General features: G+C 45.5%; 1 protein-coding gene across 3 annotated transcripts; it reads right to left on the reverse strand.

The window, feature by feature from the left end:
• Window positions 1–1,914: 1,914 nt before the first annotated feature.
• On the reverse strand, window positions 1,915–17,571 carry LOC138786353 (von Willebrand factor A domain-containing protein 5A-like). Of its 3 annotated transcripts, none has more exons than XM_069963324.1 (6): window positions 17,465–17,571; window positions 11,067–11,087; window positions 8,799–8,828; window positions 4,130–4,422; window positions 3,376–3,499; window positions 1,915–2,174 (listed from the first exon to the last, which is right to left on the reverse strand). In XM_069963324.1, the coding sequence occupies exons 1-6, from the start codon at window positions 17,502–17,504 to the stop codon at window positions 2,095–2,097; spliced, it is 588 nt and encodes a 195-aa protein (XP_069819425.1). In that variant the 5' UTR covers window positions 17,505–17,571; the 3' UTR covers window positions 1,915–2,094. The 3 variants fall into 3 exon arrangements, with proteins under 3 accessions (XP_069819425.1, XP_069819426.1, XP_069819427.1); XM_069963325.1 differs by lacking the exon at window positions 17,465–17,571 and adding an exon at window positions 14,736–15,143; XM_069963326.1 differs by lacking the exons at window positions 11,067–11,087; window positions 17,465–17,571 and adding an exon at window positions 10,950–11,023.
• Window positions 17,572–21,915: the final 4,344 nt, after the last annotated feature.

Here is a 21,915-nt window from a genome sequence, read left to right on the forward strand (position 1 = left end):
CAGCAATTCTGTATATAAATAGTTGAACGTTTGTGACAAAGTAACAAAACACGTTTCCTACTGATGTTCAGCTCGGACCTTCACCTGACAATAGACCCCGGTAAGTGGAGCTTCACTAAAAGTTGTTGAGTACCCCTGATATAGTAGGTGAATCCATACACTGAGATGATATAGTAGGTGAAAAAAAGAGACAAGTGCACCTTAAAAAATTCTTCGGACAAAAAACTCAGTTCATTTTACTTGGCATACCCTTGCATAGAGCAGCACATGCTACATGTCCATGAATATAAAGCAGTGTGAGACACAGAACATTTGAATAATGACACAATATACAGTAACTATGAGACCTAGTTTGGCCCCATCCTTTTTTTTGTTGCTTTCTTATTGCTGCAGCTGAAGATCTGTGACTTTTTAAAGTCCCCCATTAATGCAGCATATGATATTTTTTTCTTGTTTTGTTTTCATTTTTTCTATAGTTTTTTACTGTGAGGTAGAAATAATGTATTCTCTTTATTCTGAATGTTGTTATGATCGTGGTAACATTTTTGAATTGTATTTATTTTTTTTCTCTGTCTTTAGTAAATTTTTACTTTTTTCTTTTCTTTTAGTCTCGCACCCACCCCCACAGAGAAGTGAGAGCACCTACTAGTGGTCAGCACATAACACATGACATAGAAACTTAATCCATTACCTTGCTTCAGCTGTGCATAGAAATAATACATAGAAATATATAGAACAGTGACACCTAGTGGGGAAACTGAATACTTCATGGTAGAGTGTGACGCCAGCTCTGTGGTGGTTGGCCGAGATACAGCCGGGCCCAGTGATTTTATGTCGCGATGCCAGTGGCGGTTGGGCACACAGATATGGTGGCACACCTGCTTTTTGTTTAGAGGGCCGGTTGTACCTTGTTCCCCTGTGGTCAGTGACCTGTAGGGCTGAGGATGTTGTGAGAGTTTCAACCCAAGTAGTAATGTGCTCTGCCGGGATGTTGGAGGATGAGGTAGAAGAATACTGAAGAAGAAGAGAATACTTGTGCCTGTGTTTTAACCTTTGGGTCTTCGCACAACCACAAACCCCACACCCTGTTAGCTGGGATGAGCGGAATGCTAAGCGTTCCCTGCTGACAACCGCACTGCAAAATAGAGTTCCTAGGCTCCTAGCAACTTTGCTCTATCCGGTTCAGTTCCTAGCTTGTTTGCTGTTGTGGATACTGACACTGTGAATCTCCTAGTCCACGGCGTGGTTGAAGTTATCTCTGACGTGTCCTCTCTTCTAAGGGGTTTAACAATGCGTAGTGTTTTGTAGCGTTATTTGAGGAGAAACTGTTAGCTGTGTCTTGTCTTGCTTCCTCACCATACGGGGATCTGACTAAGACTACACTACACTTCCTCTACCCATATGACTTCCTATCTCCAGCTTATCTAAAGGGTGTTGTGAGTGGGTGAAGAGTGCATAAGAAGAAGTAAAGTAAGAGATGATAGGACAGAAGAAGAAGATACTCCCATAGGTTCACAGATCCATGTAACACACAAATAAACAATAACCCTTTCCATACTTCAGCCGTGCAGCATCTGTGTACATACATCTACAATAGCGACATCTAGTGGCGAAACTTTATCACGACTCCATCACCACTTACTCACAATATGTACAGGCTTTTACGAAGGGTGTAACCAATAGCAACACACGTGCTGGGACACCACAATTATGACTCTATAAATTATGGGAACATAGAAAAATCCTATATAGGACACTGAGGATGTGTTGAGACAATCCCATCTATACTTACTTGTGTAGTTGTTGAGTATTTTGCACTATATTACTACCTTCGGGCCGTCCCCATGTAGGAATACACATCAAACCGAGTTGCCTTATTACATTTTAATAATTCATTGATATAGATGATCCAGTAATATGACAATATAAGCAGAATATTATAGTCTAGAGTCGCCTTTTTCTTTTGCTTGTGTCCTTTATGAGGAGTAATAAGGCAGAGATATCTTATGATGCAAACTGAATATAAAGTAAGGAGAAGTAACAGCGGCCTCCCAGGATTCAGGGGAGAGGCCTCCGCCATCTTTATTCTTCCTCTCACAGGCCAAACACTCTAGGAGCCACAGAGGATTTCAGCAGCTCATTGCCGGCTCTGACAAACTGATCCAGGGAGGAACCTAGGAAGATACCGGGTCAGAACCATCAATAGTATTAGATATATTACACCCGACTGATCAGAGGAAAAAAAACTCACTTAGGGTGCCGGCACACTACGGAATATGCCCATATGACCCTCGTACCCGCACGTGGCAGCGCATATCTCCACCTGTGCCATAGACACTATTCTATGCACGGGCGAATTCTGCATTCCGCCCAAAGAATTGACATGTCAGTTCTTTCGGCGGAATGCGGAATCCACCTGTGCATAGAGTAGTGTCTATGGCAGGGACGGAGATGCGCGCCGCCGCATGCGGGTACGAGCGACGGAATCCACCGCGGGTCATATGCGGATTCCGTGGTGTGCACGCACCCTAAGGGTTTCCATATATGCATTCAGAATGCGACTTGAACACTGTGGAAACCATGGCTTCAGCTCTCCCACCAATAGCTGCACAATGCTGCTGATAATCACAGCAATATTGTCTGGCTATTGTAAAGAACTGGGAGTAATGCTCCAGTCGTATTCTAGACCCAAGAGATATGATTGGGTACTGCTAAAAAAATCTCCATAAAAATAGTGAGGCTCTTGATAAATAATGTGAACCATCCCACCACGATAAGGTGGCCTCATGCCGGGATAGACCCTACACTGTACTATGGCCTCTCCATTGCATATAATAAGTCTATGCTCTGGGCATGCAGCATCCATCTAATACTGGCAAATATAATAACCACCTGGGTGGGATGGGTGGAGTGCATGACCAAGTAGATGCAGCCACTCCCCCCATCTGGAATAAAGGCAAAAAAATAAAAATTTGGCCAGCTCTCCTAGAACACCATTCACACTAGGCAGGATCATGTTGCTATGGCTGAAATTGTCAATTTCAGCCATAGCAACCTGCTCCTGCCTAGTGTGAATGGTGTTGTAGGAGAGCTGACCAACATTTGTCTTTTTTTTGCTTGTGTAAGGATAAAATATACCGAGACACCACAAAAAGGAATAATTATGGGTTGACATTAAAAGACCCCAAAATTTGTTGGATCCTATTTTTCCACAGTGCACTTTATGGTAAAGGCATGTTATTTTGATTCTTGTTTTGTTTTTATCCTGTCCTCCACATCCTTTTAACCCTTTCACGACCGGGGGTCATTGATGCATCAATGCCCAGGTCGTTTTTGGACATCAGCTTATGGGATCACCATTTTGTGAGATATTACCTGCTTTGGACTTAAGCCAGGAGATGGCTTTTCCCTCCAGTAACTCCCATTCCTCTCTCTGGACCAGACATGAAGCATGGAGCCAGATCACTGCCAGGACCGTTGCCCATACTGAGTCCATATTCTAGTAAGGAGAAAAATTTAAATGTAAATTTAATTAAAATATATTATTTTAGAGCAGAAAACTAGTAATGGTCATCACAGTGACCCCTATTGCATGCAGCTGATGATCATAGGCTTGAGCAAGAAGAGGATGCAGGTCACATGACACTCATGTCTCGCCCACCGGGGGGGTGTTTACTGGATTGGTGTTCATGGCCACTAACTACCAATGAAGTCATAGTGTAGCCCTGATCATGTGAGTGTGGAAGTGCACTGTAAGTGATCGCTGAAGGAAACGTGCATGTAAATTATTCCCATTTTACTTCTATATTAAGATGTACCTGAAGTTGGGGTACCCATATAAACAACCTGCACCGGGTCGGTACTATGTGTGACCCATATTCTGATCCAATTACTGACCCAGCGTGATTGACTCCATGGATACCCCAACGTCCAACGGCAAATGGATTGCATGCCGTGCTGAGTCCAGACTTTGTGACAGGTACACTTTAAGTGGAAAATTGCTTTAACCACCACATATTTTTCAGGGACTATAAAGGCTTTTAAATGATAAATGATACAGATGAAGGTTAGAAGGATCTGTAAGAAGATCACAGCAGCTAAGATTATTCCAGCACATTATCAGTCCTACCTGATGGGGATTCTTGCTGCTGATGTTCGGCTGAGATAGTCCCAGCACTGCAGAGAATTCAGGGCCGAGATTCCAGGAGCCGTCAGCATTTTGGAGTGAAATTAACCTGACAAAAGATGGCATCTCCTCTTCTACAAATAGAGTTGATATATCATATAGAGTTGGTGTATAATCGCCTTCAGATACAGTTGATATAGCATCACCTACAGATATAGTTGGTGAATAATCGCCTCCAGGTAGAAATGATGTAGCATCGCCTTCAGTTAGAGTTGATGTATCATCGTATTTAACTTCTAAGCAAATGATGAAAAAAAAAGTTTATTACATTAGACATTTAGTAACAATGATCATTGGTAGAGTCATTTGTAACCCTTTGAATTGTCACTCTAGGGTCTAAATCAGAATCTGCTCAAAAAAAGCCTCGAAGATGTGAGCTGTGATGTTAGATGTGGGCCAAGATTAGATGTCAGCCAATATTAGATGTGGGCAATGTTAGATGTGGCCCAAGATAAAAAGATGTCGGCCATTGTTAGATGTGGGCCAAGATTAGAAGATGTGAGCCAATGATACATGTGGGCCAAGATAAAAAGATGTCGGCCATTGTTAGATGTGGGCCAATGTTAGATGTGGGCCAAGATTAGAAGATGTGGGCTTATGTTAGATGTGGGCCAAGATAAAAAGATGTCGGCCATTGTTAGCTAAGGGCCAAGATTAGAAGATATGGGCCAATGTTAGATGTGGGCCAAGATTAGAAGATGTGGGTCAATGTTAGATGTGGGCCAAGATTAGTAGATGTGGGCCCAGATTAGAAGATGTGGGCCAAGATTAGAAGATGGCCAAGTTTAGAAGATGTGGGACAAGTTTAGAAGATGTGGGCAAGATTAGAAGATGTTGGTCAATTTTAGATGTTGGCCAAAATTAGAAGATGTGGTTCAATGTTACTTGTGGGCCAAGATTAGAAGATGTGGGCCAAGATAAAAAGATGTTGGCCATTGTTAGATGTGGGCCAAGATTAGAAGATGTGGGCCAATGTTAGATGTGGGCCAAGATTAGAAGATGTGGGTCAATGTTAGATGTGGGCCAAGATTAGAAGATGGCCAAGTTTAGAAGATGTGGGCCAAGTTTAGAAGATGTGGGCCAAGATTAGAAGGTGTGGTTCAATGTTAGAGTTGGGCCAAGATTAGAAGATGTGGGACAATGTTAGATGTGGGCCAAGATTAGAAGATGTGGGCCAATGTTAGATGTGGGCCAAGATTAGAACATGTGGCCCAAGATTACAAGATGTGGGCCAATGTTGCGGGCCAAGATTAGAAGATGTGGGCCAAGATTAGAAGATGTGGGACAATGTTAGATGTGGGCCAAGATTAGAAGATGTGGGCCAATGTTAGATGTGGGCCAAGATTAGAACATGTGGCCCAAGATTACAAGATGTGGGCCAATGTTGCGGGCCAAGATTAGAAGATGTGGGCCAATGTTACTTGTGGGCCAAGATTAATAGATGTGGGCCAAGATAAAAAGATGTTGGCCATTGTTAGATGTGGGCCAAGATTAGAAGATGTGGGCCAATGTTAGATGTGGGCCAAGATTAGAAGATGTGGGCCAATGTTAGATGTGGGCCAAGATTAGAAGATGGCCAAGTTTAGAAGATGTGGGCCAAGTTTAGAAGATGTGGGCCAAGATTAGAAGATGTGGTTCAATGTTAGAGTTGGGCCAAGATTAGAAGATGTGGGCCAATGTTAGATGTGGGCCAAGATTAGAACATGTGGCCCAAGATTACAAGATGTGGGCCAATGTTGCGGGCCAAGATTAGAAGATGTGGGCCAATGTTAGATGTGGCCCATGATCAGAAGATGTGGGCCAATGTTAGATGCGGGCCAAGAGTAGAAGATGTGGGCCAATGTTACATGTGGGCCAAGATTAGAAGATGTGGACCAAGATTAGAAGATGTGGGTCAATGTTAGATGTTGCTCAAGATTAGAAGATGTGGTTCAATGTTAGAGTTGGGCCAAGATTAGAAGATGTGGGCCAATGTTAGATGTGGGCCAAGATTAGAAGATGTGGGCCAAGATTAGAAGATGTGGGTCAATGTTAGAGTTGGGCCAAGATTAGAAGATGTGGGCCAATGTTACTTGTGGGCCAAGATTAGAAGATGTGGGCCAAGATTAGAAGACGAAGGTCAATGTTAGATGTGGCCCAAGATTAGAAGATGTGGGCCAATGTTGCGGGCCAAGATTAGAAGATGTGGGCCAATGTTAGATGTGGCCCAATGTTACATGTGGGCCAAGATTAGAAGATGTGGGCCAATGTTAGATGTGGGCCAAGATTAGAACATGTGGCCCAAGATTAGAAGATGTGGGCCAAGATTAGAAGATGTGGGTCAATGTTAGATGTGGGCCAAGATTAGAAGATGTGGGTCAATGTTAGAGTTGGGCCAATATTATAACATGTGGGCCAAGATTATAAGATATGGGCCAATGTTACATGTGGGCCAAGATTAGAAGATCTGGGCCAATGTTACACATGGGCCAAGATTAAAAGATGTTGGCCAATGTTATATGTGGGCCAAGATTAGAAGATGTGGGCCAATGTTTCTGGAAAAGGTAGATGTAAAGATGTGTGATACACCAAAGCTACGTCAAGATGCAACAACAGTTCCTCGCACGATTGCTGCACTTATCATTATGTACTGCAGCTCCTGTCCCATTGGGAGTCAATAGAACATTGTACAGGAAGCAATGAAAAGTCTTGTACACTCATCCAAAGAACTCCAAGAAGCTGTACTACTGTACATGCCCATTAGTCTCCTTACCCTGGCTATACTACTACTGGTGTATGAGAAAATCCATAATAGGGAATTGCAGAGATGGTTCCTGTTATGATCCATGGGGTGCCAGAAGTGGAATCTGCACCCATTATATAATAATGACATATATTATATTAAATTCACACAGAAAATAGGCTTAAGAGAACATGAGATTATGGAAACACATACCTGCAGCAGGCACTGGATCCATGAAAGGAAGAAAAAATAATAAAAAGTTGTCATACCCTATAGAATAGAGTATGACCAAAGAAAGAGGGAGGCTAAAAAATGATATGCTCACAAACTGAGCCCTCCTGAGTATTTTGAGCCATCTCCCATCTTTCTAGCTGCTGCCGTTCCAGAGTTTTTAAAAGAAAAAGAAGTCTATATGCAAGATGGTACAGGCCGGGAAACTACATTTACCAGCATGCATTGCACCTCAAAGCCAACTACCAAGGATCTGCCTCATCTTGTAGTATCTGCCCATCAAAGGCTAAATCTGCTTCTGCTTTACACTGTAAACAAAATATCTATGTATACATCTACAAAGATAGAGTAGAAAGAAGAGAGAGATTAAAGAACTGTGTTTCCTTTCCCCTATATGGCTCAGGAGGCTGTCACTGTTCTGTTGTTTCCCTGGCCCTTGGCCTGGTGCTCACTGATTGGTGTGATGTCAGTGGTGGGCGGGGTTACAGATGAGGTTTTACAGCTTGCCTGGGAACAGAAGAGACAGAGATCATGTGACTTTGGTCTCAGAAGGGAGGGGGAGCACAGAGGAGTGGGGACAGAGCGAACCATGCAGTGAGGATTTTCTGCAGCTTCAGGGTGTGAGTCAGAATGTGCTGCAGACAAACGGTCCAATTCAAGTAATAGAAACCTATTACACAAAATCTTAGGTTATGGGTGGGGATTGAACAAGGTTGCATCTTTCTTAAATGGAGTGTACCCCTTTAACATTGGCCGCAATGTTGCACAATGTTTTGTCGCACAACCAAAGCCTTAGCCCCATAATTTCCTCCTAAAGATTGGTAACGGTAAGTAAAACCCTCACTAGAGTTGGCAAAAGCAACTTAATGTTACAGCATGTAGGTGTTACGGATCTGTTTTGGGGACATGATCTGTGCTGCAAAAAAATTACTAAGTCATTGTGTGTCCGTGTCACCTATCAGACAGTGGGTCCCTGCAAATGCAGTCACTGAAACACATTCATAATCCTGTCCGCGGCTGCAGGTCTGTAATTACAATCAGGGTTACTGATGTGTGACTGGGACCAAAGGATACAGTCACATATACAGGATCTGCATATATCAATGTAACTAAATGCATCAATCTGCAGCAGATCCTGCATGTGTGATTGCATCAATCTGCAGCAGATCCTGCATGTGTGACTGCATCAGTCTGCAGCAGATCCTGAATGTGTGATTACATCCTTGAATTAGAAATTATAGAAATGCTAGACTGAACCACAAGTGTCCCTCTTTGGCTGTCCTAAAAGACGGGAGGTAAGCTACACTAGACCACTGAGAGTCTCACATTTCGCCCTCACTGTCCTATACCTGCACACATACTGTAGGTCACCAAGGACCCTAACATTATCCATAACTTCTTATTCATTCTTTTGTGTAACCTCAGTTACCTATGGGGAACTTTCCAGAAGCTGAACTTTTGTACCAGGCCCATTACCTACACCCCTGAGCAGGGACAAAGTTCATAATGGGAAAATGGCCTCTATTCCAGTCTGTCATTACTAAGATAAAAATATCTACTGGGGTACAACAAAAAACAGAAAATTCCAATACGACAGAGGGTGGCTATGATCAACAAATGCTTGGCTGTGAAAGAAGTGATATTAGTGACATTACTCACCCATTAATGTTGTTCTTACAGGCCGACAACCTGCATAATGCAAAAGAAAAACAGTTACCGTTACCATTTATTGTTTCTGGATCAGTGCTTATTAACTGTGCTTGGGTTTTACACTGTACTTATTTACTTATTTGATGTGCTTGGTTCTGGTACTTTAATTATTTACTGTGCTTGGTTCTGGTACTGGGCTTTATACTGTAATTATTTATAATGCTTGGTTCTGGTGTTGTATATATTTATTGTGCTTAGTTCTAGTACTGTACTTATTTACTGTGCTTGGTTTTGGTGCTGTATCTATTTACAATGCTTGGTTCTGGTGCTGTATATATCTACTGTGCTTGGTTTTGGTGCTGTATATATTTACTGTGCTTGGCTCTGGTGATGTATATATTTACTGTGCTTAGTTCTGTATATATTTACAATGCTTGGTTCTGGTGCTGTATACATTTACTGTGTTTGGTTCTGGTGCTGTATATATTTACTGTACTTGGTTCTAGTGGTGTATATATCTACTGTGCTTGGTTCTGGTGCCGTATATATTTACTGTGCTTGGTTCTGGTGCCGTATATATATACTGTGCTTGGTTCTGGTGCCGTATATATTTACTGTGCTTGGCTCTGATGATGTATATATTTACTGTGCTTGGTTCTTTATATATTTACTCTACAATGCTTGGTTCTGGTGCTGTATACATTTACTGTGCTTAGTTCTGGTGCTGTATACATTTACAGTGCTTAGTTCTGGTGCTGTATATATCTACTGTGCTTGGTTCTGGTGACGTATATATTTACTGTGCTTGGTTCTGGTGCTGTATTCTGAACTGCTGCTTCTGCTGAAGACAGAAAAATTTATGTGTGAGCCTTTCTCTCCATCTCCCTCCCTCCCTTCAGAGACAGCTGATGTAAACAAGTACCTGGCTGACTTTATCTGCAACATTGTAGCTTCTTTGTAATGCTGTAAGGGTTAATCTGAGGTCAAGGTGCGGATGAACTGATTAATTGTGATGATTGTGATTAATCCTCCCGGCATTAGAAAGAAGCTACAAAGTTGCAGATTATGGCTGCGTTCACACTGCGTATATTTCAGTCAGTATATTTCAGTCAGTATTGCAACCAAAACCAGGAGTGGATTAAAAACACAGAAAGGATCTATTCACACAATGTTGAAATTGAGTGGATGGCCGCCATATAACAGTAAATAACGGCCATTATTTCAATATAACAGCTGTTGTTCTAAAATAACAGCACATATTTGTCATTAAATGGCGGCCATCCACTCAACTTCAACATTGTGTGAATAGAGCCTTTCTGTGTTTTTAACCTCTCCTGGTTTTGGTTGCAATACTGACTGAAATATACTGACTGAAATATACATATACTGACTGAAATATACGTAGTGTGAACGCAGCCAAAGCCTGCCGGGAACTTGTTTACATCAACTGTCTCAGAAGGAAGGGGGGGAGGAGGGGGAGACAGAGAGAAAAGCTCACACACAGATTTTTGTGTCTTTAGCAGAAAGCAGCAGCTAAGAACTGGGGGAAGGAGACTGAAAAGATGATAACAAGTATGGAAGGGATTGTTAGTCTCACCAGCAACATATGAAAAGTTATGTTTGAGTGGAATGCTAGTAAAAGCACTCAACACAGTGAAGTCCTAGGTGCATTGCAAAACCGTCAGCCTGAAATACAAGTGACAGTCTGGGCTAGCCAGATATCCCTGTAGGGAAGGACCTAGCAAAGTGATGCCTCCTGTAAAGAGACCACCAGAACCACCATATGAAGTGGCCCTTTCAGTCAATATCCAACTCAATTACGAGCCAGGTATCCATCCATAGACATAGCGATGTTTCCCAGGGGACAATGCACCTAGGTTTTCGCTGTGTTGAACACTTTGGCTAGCAGCTGACAGTGTCTTCCTTAGCTGGTCCCCCTGAGATCAGTGATCTGTTTACTATGGTGGTCCACTAGGCATTGTTCCCGGCTATAGGGAACAATAGGGACATAGCAGGTTAGATTTGTCTAAACTGCTGATAGTTCCCCTTTAAATATACATACATATTTTGACCTCGAAATGACTGTGTGTGAACCCAGCCCAAATGGGCACAACTTGCACAAGGGAAGCTCAATAAAAGTCCAAAAATGTGGCTACTCACAATATACTCATGTGCAGTTTTTGGAAGCTTAAGACACAAGTTTTCTTTATCATCCAATAGTTCATGATCTACAACATTCCATCTGGTCTTCAGAAAGAGGTAAATTATTATACGTACCATAATTTTGCCCGAGATCACCTGAAAAGTACAAAAGGAACATTGATATAGACCTTGTGATCATGTCTTGTATATAAATCTGCAGGGATGAATTAACTTCATTATAGGCCCCAAGTTGTTCACAAAGCTTAGGCCCCCTTAGCTTAGGTCCCCAGGCTTACCAGCCACGTCTGCCAGCCGCAGCGGTAGCTTTACATCAGGGAGAATACAGCCGCGGCGGTAGCTTTACATCAGGGAGAATACAGCCGCAGCGGTAGCTTTACATCGGTGAAAAATGTGTTTTATTCCAGCGCGTGATGCCGGGAGAGGGGCAGCAACCTGTCAATCATCCCCACAGAGTACGCCAACATGCAGAGAGTCATGCGACTGGTGTGCCCCACGAGCTGCACAGTAGAACTTTCCTGGGTAGCTGGGAACTATTTAAAGGGGTAGTCCACCAAAAAAAAAATTCTTTCAAATCAACTGGTGCCATAAAGTGCCAGAGATTTGTAATTCACTTCTATTAAAAAATCTTAAGTCTTCCAGTACTTATCAGCTGCTGTATGCCCAACAGGAAGTTGTATTATTTCCAGTCTGGAGAGCAGGGGAGGTTTTCTATGGGGATTTGCTGCTGCTTTGGACAGTTCCTGACATGGACAGAGGTGGCAGCAGAGAGCACTGTGTCAGACAGGAAAGAAAACACCACTTCCTGCTGGACACACAGCAGCTGATAAGTACTGGAAGACTTAAGATTTTTTAATAGAAGTGAATTACAAATCTCTGGCACTTAATGGCACCAGTTGATTTGAAAGAAAATTTTTTTGGGTGGACTACCCCTTTAAGCATGATTGTGCTGAGTGTCCCTACGCTCACCCCATACTGGTCACCCTATATCCCCCTGTCCCCACACCAGACTGGTCACCCTGTATCCTCCTGCTCCTACCTCAAACTGGTCACCCAGTATCCTCCTGTTCCTACCTCAGACGGGTCACCCTGTATCCTCCTGCTCTTACCCCAGACTGGTCACCCTGTATCCTCCTGCTCTTACCCCAGACTGGTCACCCTGTATCCTCCTGCTCTTACCCCAGACTGGTCACCCTGTATCCTCCTGCTCTTACCCCAGACTGGTCACCCTGTATCCTCCTGCTTCTACCCCAGACTGGTCATCCTGTATCCTGCTGCTCCTATCCCAGACTGGTCACCCTGTATCCTCCTGCCCCTGCCCCAGATTGGTCACCCTGTATCCTCCTGCCCCTGCCCCAGATTGGTCACCCTGTATTCTTTTGCTCCTACCCCAGATTGGTCACCCTGTATTCTTTTGCTCCGACCCCAGACTGGTCACCTTATATCCTTCTGCCCCAATTCCAGACTGGTAACCATGTATCTTACAGCTCCTACCCCAGACTGGTCACCCTGTATCCTTCTGCTCCTACCTCAGACTGGTCACCCTGTATCCTCCTGCCCCCACCCCGGACTGCTCACCCTATACCCTCCTGCTCCTACCCAAGACTTGGCACCCTGTATCTGCATAACGTGTACTGTTTGCTCACAAAGTTGTTCAGTAAACTGTTATATTGTTATACAAAATGCAGGAGACTCTGCTACCTCTGTCTGCACCTGCACCCACACATACACCACTGTACACCTTGGTTTTTTCCCCCCTTCTCTGTGGGTGGCGGTTTCCAGGGCCAGATTAAAGGGAGGGCACCCGGGGCATCCACCACTTGGGGGTCCCCACCAGCCTGAACCTGGAAGCAGGGTTCCGAGTTCAGGCTGGTGGATCTGTAGTGATCTACAGCAACCCCCAGCGGAGCCCAACCGGTGGGGGGTGCATGGGGGCCATGGGGCTGGTGGGGGTCGGGTGGGACGATTAGTGCCCTGCATCCATGTCCCTGGAGGAGCGTGCAGATCTTCTCCTGCAGGCTGTGCGCGATGAAATGACATCATCGCCCGGCCTGCAGGAGAAGATGTGCGCTGCTCTGCCACACAGGAGAGCCCCGGAGATCAGAGCTCCCTCACCTGCTTCTCCTGGATGTGGCTGAACCCGTCCCCGTCCAGAAGAAACCTGCTCTAATACTTCTGGAGGGGGACAAGTTTAGCCACATCCAGGAGAAGCAGGTGAGGGAGTTCTGATCTCCGGGGCTCTCCTGTGTGGCAGAGCGGCGCACATCTTCTCCTGCAGGCCGGGCATCCTGGGGGGGAATAACTACCATACTAGGGGCATCCTGGGGGAGAATAACTACCATACTAGGGGCATTCTGGGGGGGATAACTACCGTACTAGGGGAATCCTGGGGGGGGGGTGATAACTACCGTACTAGGGGCATCCTGGGGGGGGGATAACTACCATACTAGGGGCATCCTGGGGGAGAATAACTACCATACTAGGGGCATCCTGGGGGGGATAACTACCGTACTAGGGGAATCCTGGGGGGGGGGATAACTACCGTACTAGGGGCATCCTCGGGGGGGGGGGGGGGGGGAATAACTACCATACTAGGGGCATCCTGGGGGGGATAACTACCGTACTAGGGGAATCCTTGGGGGGGGGGGGGGGGATAACTACCGTACTAGGGGCATCCTGGGGGAGAATAACTACCATACTAGGGGCATCCTGGGGGAGAATAACTACCATACTAGGGGCATCCTGGGGGGGATAACTACCGTACTAGGGGAATCCTGGGGGGGGGAGATAACTACCGTACTAGGGGCATCCTGGGGGGGGGGGGATAACTACCATACTAGGGGCATCCTGGGGGGGATAACTACCGTACTAGGGGAATCCTTGGGGGGGGGGGATAACTACCGTACTAGGGGCATCCTGGGGGAGAATAACTACCATACTAGGGGCATCCTGGGGGAGAATAACTACCATACTAGGGGCATCCTGGGGGGGATAACTACCGTACTAGGGGCATCCTGGGGGGGGGATAACTACCATACTAGGGGCATCCTGGGGGGGATAACTACCGTACTAGGGGAATCCTGGGGGGGGGGGATAACTACCATACTAGGGGCATCTTGGGGGGGATAACTACCGTACTAGGGGAATCCTTGGGGGGGGGGGGGATAACTACCGTACTAGGGGCATCCTGGGGGAGGGGATAACTACCATACTAGGGGAATCCTTGGGGGGGGGATAACTATCGCACTAGGGGCATCCTGGGGGGGGGGGATAACTACAATACTAGGGGCATCCTGGGGGGGATAACTACCGTACCAGGGGCATCCTGGGGGGGATAACTACCATACTAGGGGCATCCTGGGGGGGATAACTACCATACTAGGGGCATCCTGGGGGGGATAACTACCGTACTGGGGCATCCAGGGGGGGGGGGGGTGATAACTACCATACTAGGGAGGCACCCTGGGGGGGGGGATAACTACCATACTAGGGAGGTATCCTGGGGGGGGGATGACTACCATACTAGGGGCATCCTGGAGGGGTGAGGGGATAACTACCATACTAGAGGCATCGGGGGGATAACTACAATACTATGGGCATCCTGACAGTGGGGTGAGATACCACCCCAGGATGCCCCTAGTATTGTAGTTAACCCCTCCATTCCAGACAGGGCCGGTTTTAGACTAGATGTGGCCCTGGGCAAAGTTAAAGGTGGGGCCCCAAATGCTGAAATATTTTAGCAACAATTTAAGGTCCCCATACATTTTACTCTTTTGTTGCTGGTACCTGTTGCTCCTGGTGGGTTCGGCCATCAGTGTAAGGTGTATGGGGCTCTCTGGACAGTCCTCTGATAGATGATATGAGTGGACATAGGGGATCAAGCTTGATGGAAAATCAATGCCCAACCTCTTTGTTCTAAGAGAGATAAGCCGCCATCAGATCTGTATGACTATGGCTTTACCCTCTCATAGAAAACACAGGAAAACTCAGATGTGCCAAATTTCTGTGTATGGGGAGGACGGGACCGGATGGGACAGATAATTGTCAGCTGAAGGATTGTTCAGCCAGCAGTTATTGGAAGTATACGGCCACTTTTAAGGCCGTATTACACGGCCTGATATTCTGCAGAAGTGAGCGCCAATCTGGTAGAATGGAGCTCGCTTAGAGAGCCTACTACAGCAAAAGCTATGGAGGAGATTTATCAAACTGGTGTAAAGAAGAATTGGCTCAGTTGCCCCTAGCAACCAATCAGATTCCACCTACTTAGAATCTGAGTAATGAATGGTGGAATCTGATTGGTTGCTAGGGGCAACGGAGCCAGTTTCACTTTACACTATGTTTGATAAATCTCCCCCTATGTGTATATATACAGTATATCATTAGTGATGTGTGTGCAATCCTTGCTGTATATAATAAACAATAAAGATATATATATACTACCTGATCATGTTCCCCGGTGTCCTCAGGCCGTGTCTGTGATATATACTACCTGATCATGTTCCCCGGTGTCCTCAGGCCTTGTCTGTGATATATACTAGCTGATCATGTTCCCCAGTGTCCTCACAGAGCGATAGCGTCCTGATTCGGACAATTTTCGCTCCATGTATTAGGGCCCTTACTCAGTTCAGAAGTTTACATGCCGCTACATGTCAGGACTACCGCTACATGCCGGGACCGCCGCTACATGTCGGGACCGCCCCTACATGTCGGGACCGCCCCTACATGTCGGGACCGCCCCTACATGTCGGGACTGCCCCTACATGTCGGGACTGCCCCTACATGTCAGGACCGCCGCTACATTCTAGGACTGCCCCTACATGCCGGGACTGCCACTACATGCCAGGACTGCCGCTAAATGCCAGGAATGCGGCTAAATGCCAGGACTGCCCCTACATGCCAGGACTGCCGCTAAATGCCAGGACTGCCCCTACATGCCAGGACTGCCGCTAAATGCCAGGACTGCCCCTACATGCCAGGACTGCCGCTAAATGTCAGGACTGCCCGCTAGTGGTGTAAATACAAGAACTATTTATATGAATTGCTTTAAAAAAATAAATTTAAAAAAATCACTATAATCAGGACCAAATATTACCTCCATACCGTTATTGAAGAAAACACACTATATATAGGCCAATATTACCACCATAAAAGTGACCTCCCCATAATGACTCTATATACACTATATACAGACCAATATTACCGCCATAGAGTGACCACCGCATAAAGACTCTATATACACTATATACAGACCAATATTACCGCTATAGACTGACCACTGTATAATAAATGACTGTATATACACTGTATACAGACCAATATTATGTGGCTGTCACCCTATGGCTGTACTATTGGTGTATATAGTGTATATATAGAGTCATTATGTGGCAGTCAATCTATGGCAGTAATGACTCTACGCTATATACGCTATATACAGACCAATATTATTGCCATAGGCTGACCCCTGTATAATGACTTAATATACACTCTATATACAGACCAATATTACCGCCATAGAGTGACCACTGCATAATGACTCTATATACAGACCAATATTACTGCCATAGACTGACCCCTGTATAATGACTCTATATACACTGTATGCAGACCAATATTATGTGGCGATCACTCTATGGCTGTACTATATATACTGTACTGTATATAGTGTCATTATGTTAATGCCAAAGAGTGACCACTGCATAATGACACTATATACAGACCAATATTACCGCCATAGAATGACCACTGCATAATGACTCTATATACAGACCAAAATTACTGCCATAGACTGACCCCTGTATAATGACTCTATATACACACTATATACAGACCAATATTATGTGGGCGATCACTCTATGGTTGTACTATTGGTCTGTATATAGTGTGTATATAGAGTCATTATGTGGTGGTCACTGTATGGCGGTAATATTGGTCTGTATATAGTGTCATTATGTGGTAGTCAATCTATGGCAGTAATGAGTGTATATATATACGCTATATACAGACCAATATTAATGCCAAAGAGTGACCACTGCATAATGACACTATATACAGACCAATATTACCACCATACAGTGACCACCACATAATGACTATATACACACTATATACAGACCAATATTACCACCATACAGTGACCGCCACCTTATTTTTTTCTCAATAAAATACACCGTGTTGCCTTAGTGATGTCATCATACACTATACATAGGAGCTGCAGCCAATCACCGGCCTCAGTGGTCACCAGAGAATGGCTGCAGCTCCTATATACAGTCTATTCACCTCAACACTTGGAGTCAGCAGTGCTTATACACACACACCATTATATATATATATATATATATATATATATATATATATACACACACACACACACACACTCACACACCCATGAAAACACATTATACAGATACAAACCATCCAGTCCACACACTATACACAGGACATGTAACACACACTGCATTCATCCATTATACACCTACATTCATACACATTACACACTACATACACAGTATACTTACTCCCTCTAGCATGCTGGTTGTAGTGGTGCATCCCCCTCATGTTCCTTGCAGCAGCAGCAGTAGCAGGCTGTCATCCTCACCCGGCAGCCTGCAGCCCTCTCCTCCATCGTCCCGACAGCTCCACACCAGAGCAGGAAGTCACCTGCAGTAAGAGGAGATGGAGGGAGGGGGAGGGGGAAGCTACACACACTGAGCCCAGCGTCCTGCAGCCTCTGCGTGACCCCTGATAGCAGCAGCCAGGGATCACTCCCAGACGCTGCAGGACGCTGCCTGTGCTCTCCTCTCCACTGGAACTGCGGTAGGGGGCCCCTGGGGGATGGGGGCCCTGGGCATTTGCCCTGCTTGCCCCCCCCTAACGCCGGCCCTGGCTAGGTGGTAGGTTGTTGTGATGCCAGTGCTAACTCAGCACACAGGTATGGAGGCACACCTACTTTAATACCCTTTCCCCAATGGTCGGTGACCTGCCGGGGTGTGATGGGTCCCTTGGGCACTTATCACAGTGCTCCGGAGTGGAGATGTGACCCACCCAGACCACCACCCACAGAAAGGGAAGATGACCCAAGGACGGTGTAGGTTGTGTGTAGGTGCTGGTGCAATCATCACTGAGTCCCAGTAGAATAAATAAACTCTTTCTTTTATTGATGAATCTTTGGTAATACAGATGAACAATATGTAACTGATACAGACTTGACTTCACTAGATCTGTACTGAGAGATGTTGAGGTAGAGCATAGAGCAGCAGTGCTGACTTGGTTGCGTGCTGAGAAGAGTAGTGAGAGTTGAGAGGAGTGGAGAGGAGTAGGTGATGAGAGTCCCAACCCAATTTAGTAGTGTGTTTTGCCAGAACTTTAGAATAAGTAGAATACTTGTGAAGAAGACTTGAAAAAAAGAATATTTGTGCCTGTTTCGACCTTTATTGCTATACCACCTTTTGCCCTGCAGTGTCGAGTTAACCGTCCTACCAGGGTGACACAAGCCCCAGTCCTAGTTCCCTGAGTTGAGCTAAGTGTCTGAAATTATCCGGGGTCACCTGCACTGCTTAATAGAGTACGTAGGCTCTTGTCTGCTTTGCTCTATCCGGATCAGTTCCTCTGCTTTAGGATACTGTCCTGCACTTTTAGTGATGTTCACGGCGTGGGTTGGGGTGATCCCTGACTTGTCCTCTCTTTAGTGTTTAGCACTGCATCTTAAAGGGGTTATCCAGCGCTACAAAAACATGGCCACTTTCCCCCTACTGTTGTCTCCAGATTGGGTGGGGTTTTGAAACTCAGTTCCATTGAAGTAAATGGAGCTTAATTGCAAACCGCACCTGAACTGGAGACAAGAGTAGGGGAAAAGTGGCCATGTTTTTGTAGCGCTGGATAACCCCTTTAAGGCAGGGGCGTAGCTAGGGGTTCAGTCTAGGGGGGGCGAGCAAGTCTGAGTGGGCCCCCAACCGATTATCTTACCCATAAGGAACCTCAGCAGACGACACTGCTTTAAAATAATAAAGGGTATGTTCTACTACATTACTAGAATAGGGATTGAGAGCAGTGTAAAAGGCTTTCTACATTTCACATACATGGCCATGTAAAATTTAAAGGGGTTATGCAAGATTAGAGAACCATAGCTGATTTGTTCCAGAAACAGCACCACCCCTGTCCTGAGTTTGTGTGTGGAATTGCAGCTCACTTCCACTGACGAGAACAGTGCCTGATTGTAATACCATACATGTAACTTCTTCGGGTGGACAGTGGAATCTGCCAGAGCATATGATGGAGCCTATGCGGATTCCACACAGAGTTTTCTGACAGATTTACTCTGTGTGCATATACCCTAACAGGGTTGTCAAACTCACTGCCACCAGCTGTTGCAGAACCACAATTCCCATCATGCCTGTGCAGCTAAAGCTAATTGCTTGTTTACACAGAGAGATTCATCTGACAGATTGTTGAAGCCAAAACCAGGAACAGACTATAAACAGGGATCAGGTCATAAAGGAAAGACTGAGATTTCTCTTCTTCCCAAATCCATTCCTGTCTTTGGCTTAAAAAATCTGTCAGATAATCTGTCTGTGTAAAGGCACTCTAATGGTGTGTTTACACAGAGAGATTTATCTGACAGATTTTGGAAGCCAAAACCAGGAATGGATTAGAAAAGAGGAGGAATCTCAGTCTTTTCTTCATGACTTTTTCCCTGTTTACAGTCTGTTCCTGGCAGTGGCGTAGCTATAGGGGTCGCAGCGGTCGCCATCAGCGATCAGAATACAGGAGCAGGACCTGTCAGCGTCCTCCTCCTGTATTCCCTCCCATAGGCTGCCGGCACTTCATACCAGCATCCTATGGGAGGCCGGGACGTGACCTCTCCGGCAGGCGTGATGATGTGACGTCATCACGCCTGCCGGAAGTCCTGTCCCTGCGGCTCGCAAGATGGAGCCCGAAGAGGAGGAGGGGGGGAGGAGGAGTTCATGGGGGGCACCTCTGGGGGCATTATAAGTTCAGGGGGGCACCTCTGGGGGCATTATTAGCTCATGAGGGAACCTCTGGGGGCATTATTAGTTCATGGGGGGCAACTCTGGGGGCATTATTAGTATATGGGGGCACCTCTGGGGGCATTATTAGTATATGGGGGCATCTCTGGGGGCATTATTAGTATATGGGGGCACCTCTGAGGGCATTATTAGTATATGGGGGCACCTCTGAGGGCATTATTAGTATATGGGGGCACCTCTGGGGGCATTATTAGTGTATGGGGGCACCTCTGAGGGCATTATTAGCTCATGGGGGCACCTCTGGAGGCATTATTAGTATATGGGGGCACCTCTGGAGGCATTATTAGTATATGGGGGTACCTCTGGGGGCATTATTAGCTCATGGGGGCACCTCTGGGGGCATTATTAGTATATGGGGGCACCTCTGGGGGCATTATTAGCTCATGGGGGCACCTCTGGGGGCATTATTAGCTCATGGGGGCACCTCTGGGGGCATTATTAGTTCATGGAGGCACCTCTGGGGGCATTATTAGTATATGGGGGCACCTCTGGGGGCATTATTAGTATATGGGGGCACCTCTGGGGGCATTATTAGTATATGGGGGCACCTCTGGGGGCATTATTAGTTCATGGGGGCACCATTAGTATATGGGGCACCTCTGGGGGCATTATTAGCTCATGGGGGCACAGCAGGGGATCCTACATACAGGGGGCACAGCAGGGGATCCTACATACAGGGGGCATCCCACACAGCGCAGTTACTATGGGAGCCTACAGGAGGGAGAAAGGAAAGGAAGTTGCTAGAAATGTGCGGAGCCTAAATTGTTTGTCTCGCAGGTTCTGAAAAGATGAAACATATCTGGAAGGAATCTTCATGGAGGTCTGGGCCGGATGGAGAGGAAAAGGGAAAGTGACGCCTCAGATCAAAGAAGACGTCACCTGTGAGTCCCTGTATGACACTTTTCTTATTTTGTAGAACATCATTTAGTAGGGGCGCCCCGAGGTGACAGCTACTACATTATCTGTACTCAGAGATATCACTGTGTTATCTGTGCTGTTACATAGGACTGCAGGTGACATCTACTACATGATCTGTACTGAGATATCACTGTGTTATCTGTGCTGTTACATAGGACTGCAGGTGAAATCTACATTATCTGTACTCAGAGATATCACTGTGTTATCTGTGGTGTTACATAGGACTGCAGGTGACTACTACATTATCTGTACTCAGAGATATCACTGTGTTATCTGTGGTGTTACATAGGACTGCAGGTGATGTCTACATTATCTGTACTCAGAGATATCACTGTGTTATCTGTGCTGTTACATAGGACTGCAGGTGACATCTACTACATGATCTGTACTCAGAGATATCACTGTGTTATCTGTGCTGTTACATAGGACTGCAGGTGAAATCTACATTATCTGTACTCAGAGATATCACTGTGTTATCTGTGGTGTTACATAGGACTGCAGGTGACTACTACATTATCTGTACTCAGAGATATCACTGTGTTATCTGTGGTGTTACATAGGACTGCAGGTGACATCTACTACATTATCTGTACTCAGAGATATCACTGTGTTATCTGTGGTGTTACATAGGACTGCAGGTGACATCTACTACATGATCTGTACTCAGAGATATCACTGTGTTATCTGTGCTGTTACATAGGACTGCAGGTGAAATCTACTACATTATCTGTACTCAGAGATATCACTGTGTTATCTGTGGTGTTACATAGGACTGCAGGTCACATCTACTACATTATCTGTACTCAGAGATATCACTGTGTTATCTGTGGTGTTACATAGGACTGCAGGTGACTACTACATTATCTGTACTCAGATATATCACTGTGTTATCTGTGGTGTTACATAGGACTGCAGGTGACAGCTACTACATTATCTGTACTCAGAGATATCACTGTGTTATCTGTGGTGTTACATAGGACTGCAGGTGACATCTACTACATTAT

The sequence above is a fragment of the Dendropsophus ebraccatus genome, chromosome 3 (genome assembly GCF_027789765.1).
Source record: "Dendropsophus ebraccatus isolate aDenEbr1 chromosome 3, aDenEbr1.pat, whole genome shotgun sequence".
Lineage (NCBI taxonomy): Eukaryota > Metazoa > Chordata > Amphibia > Anura > Hylidae > Dendropsophus > Dendropsophus ebraccatus.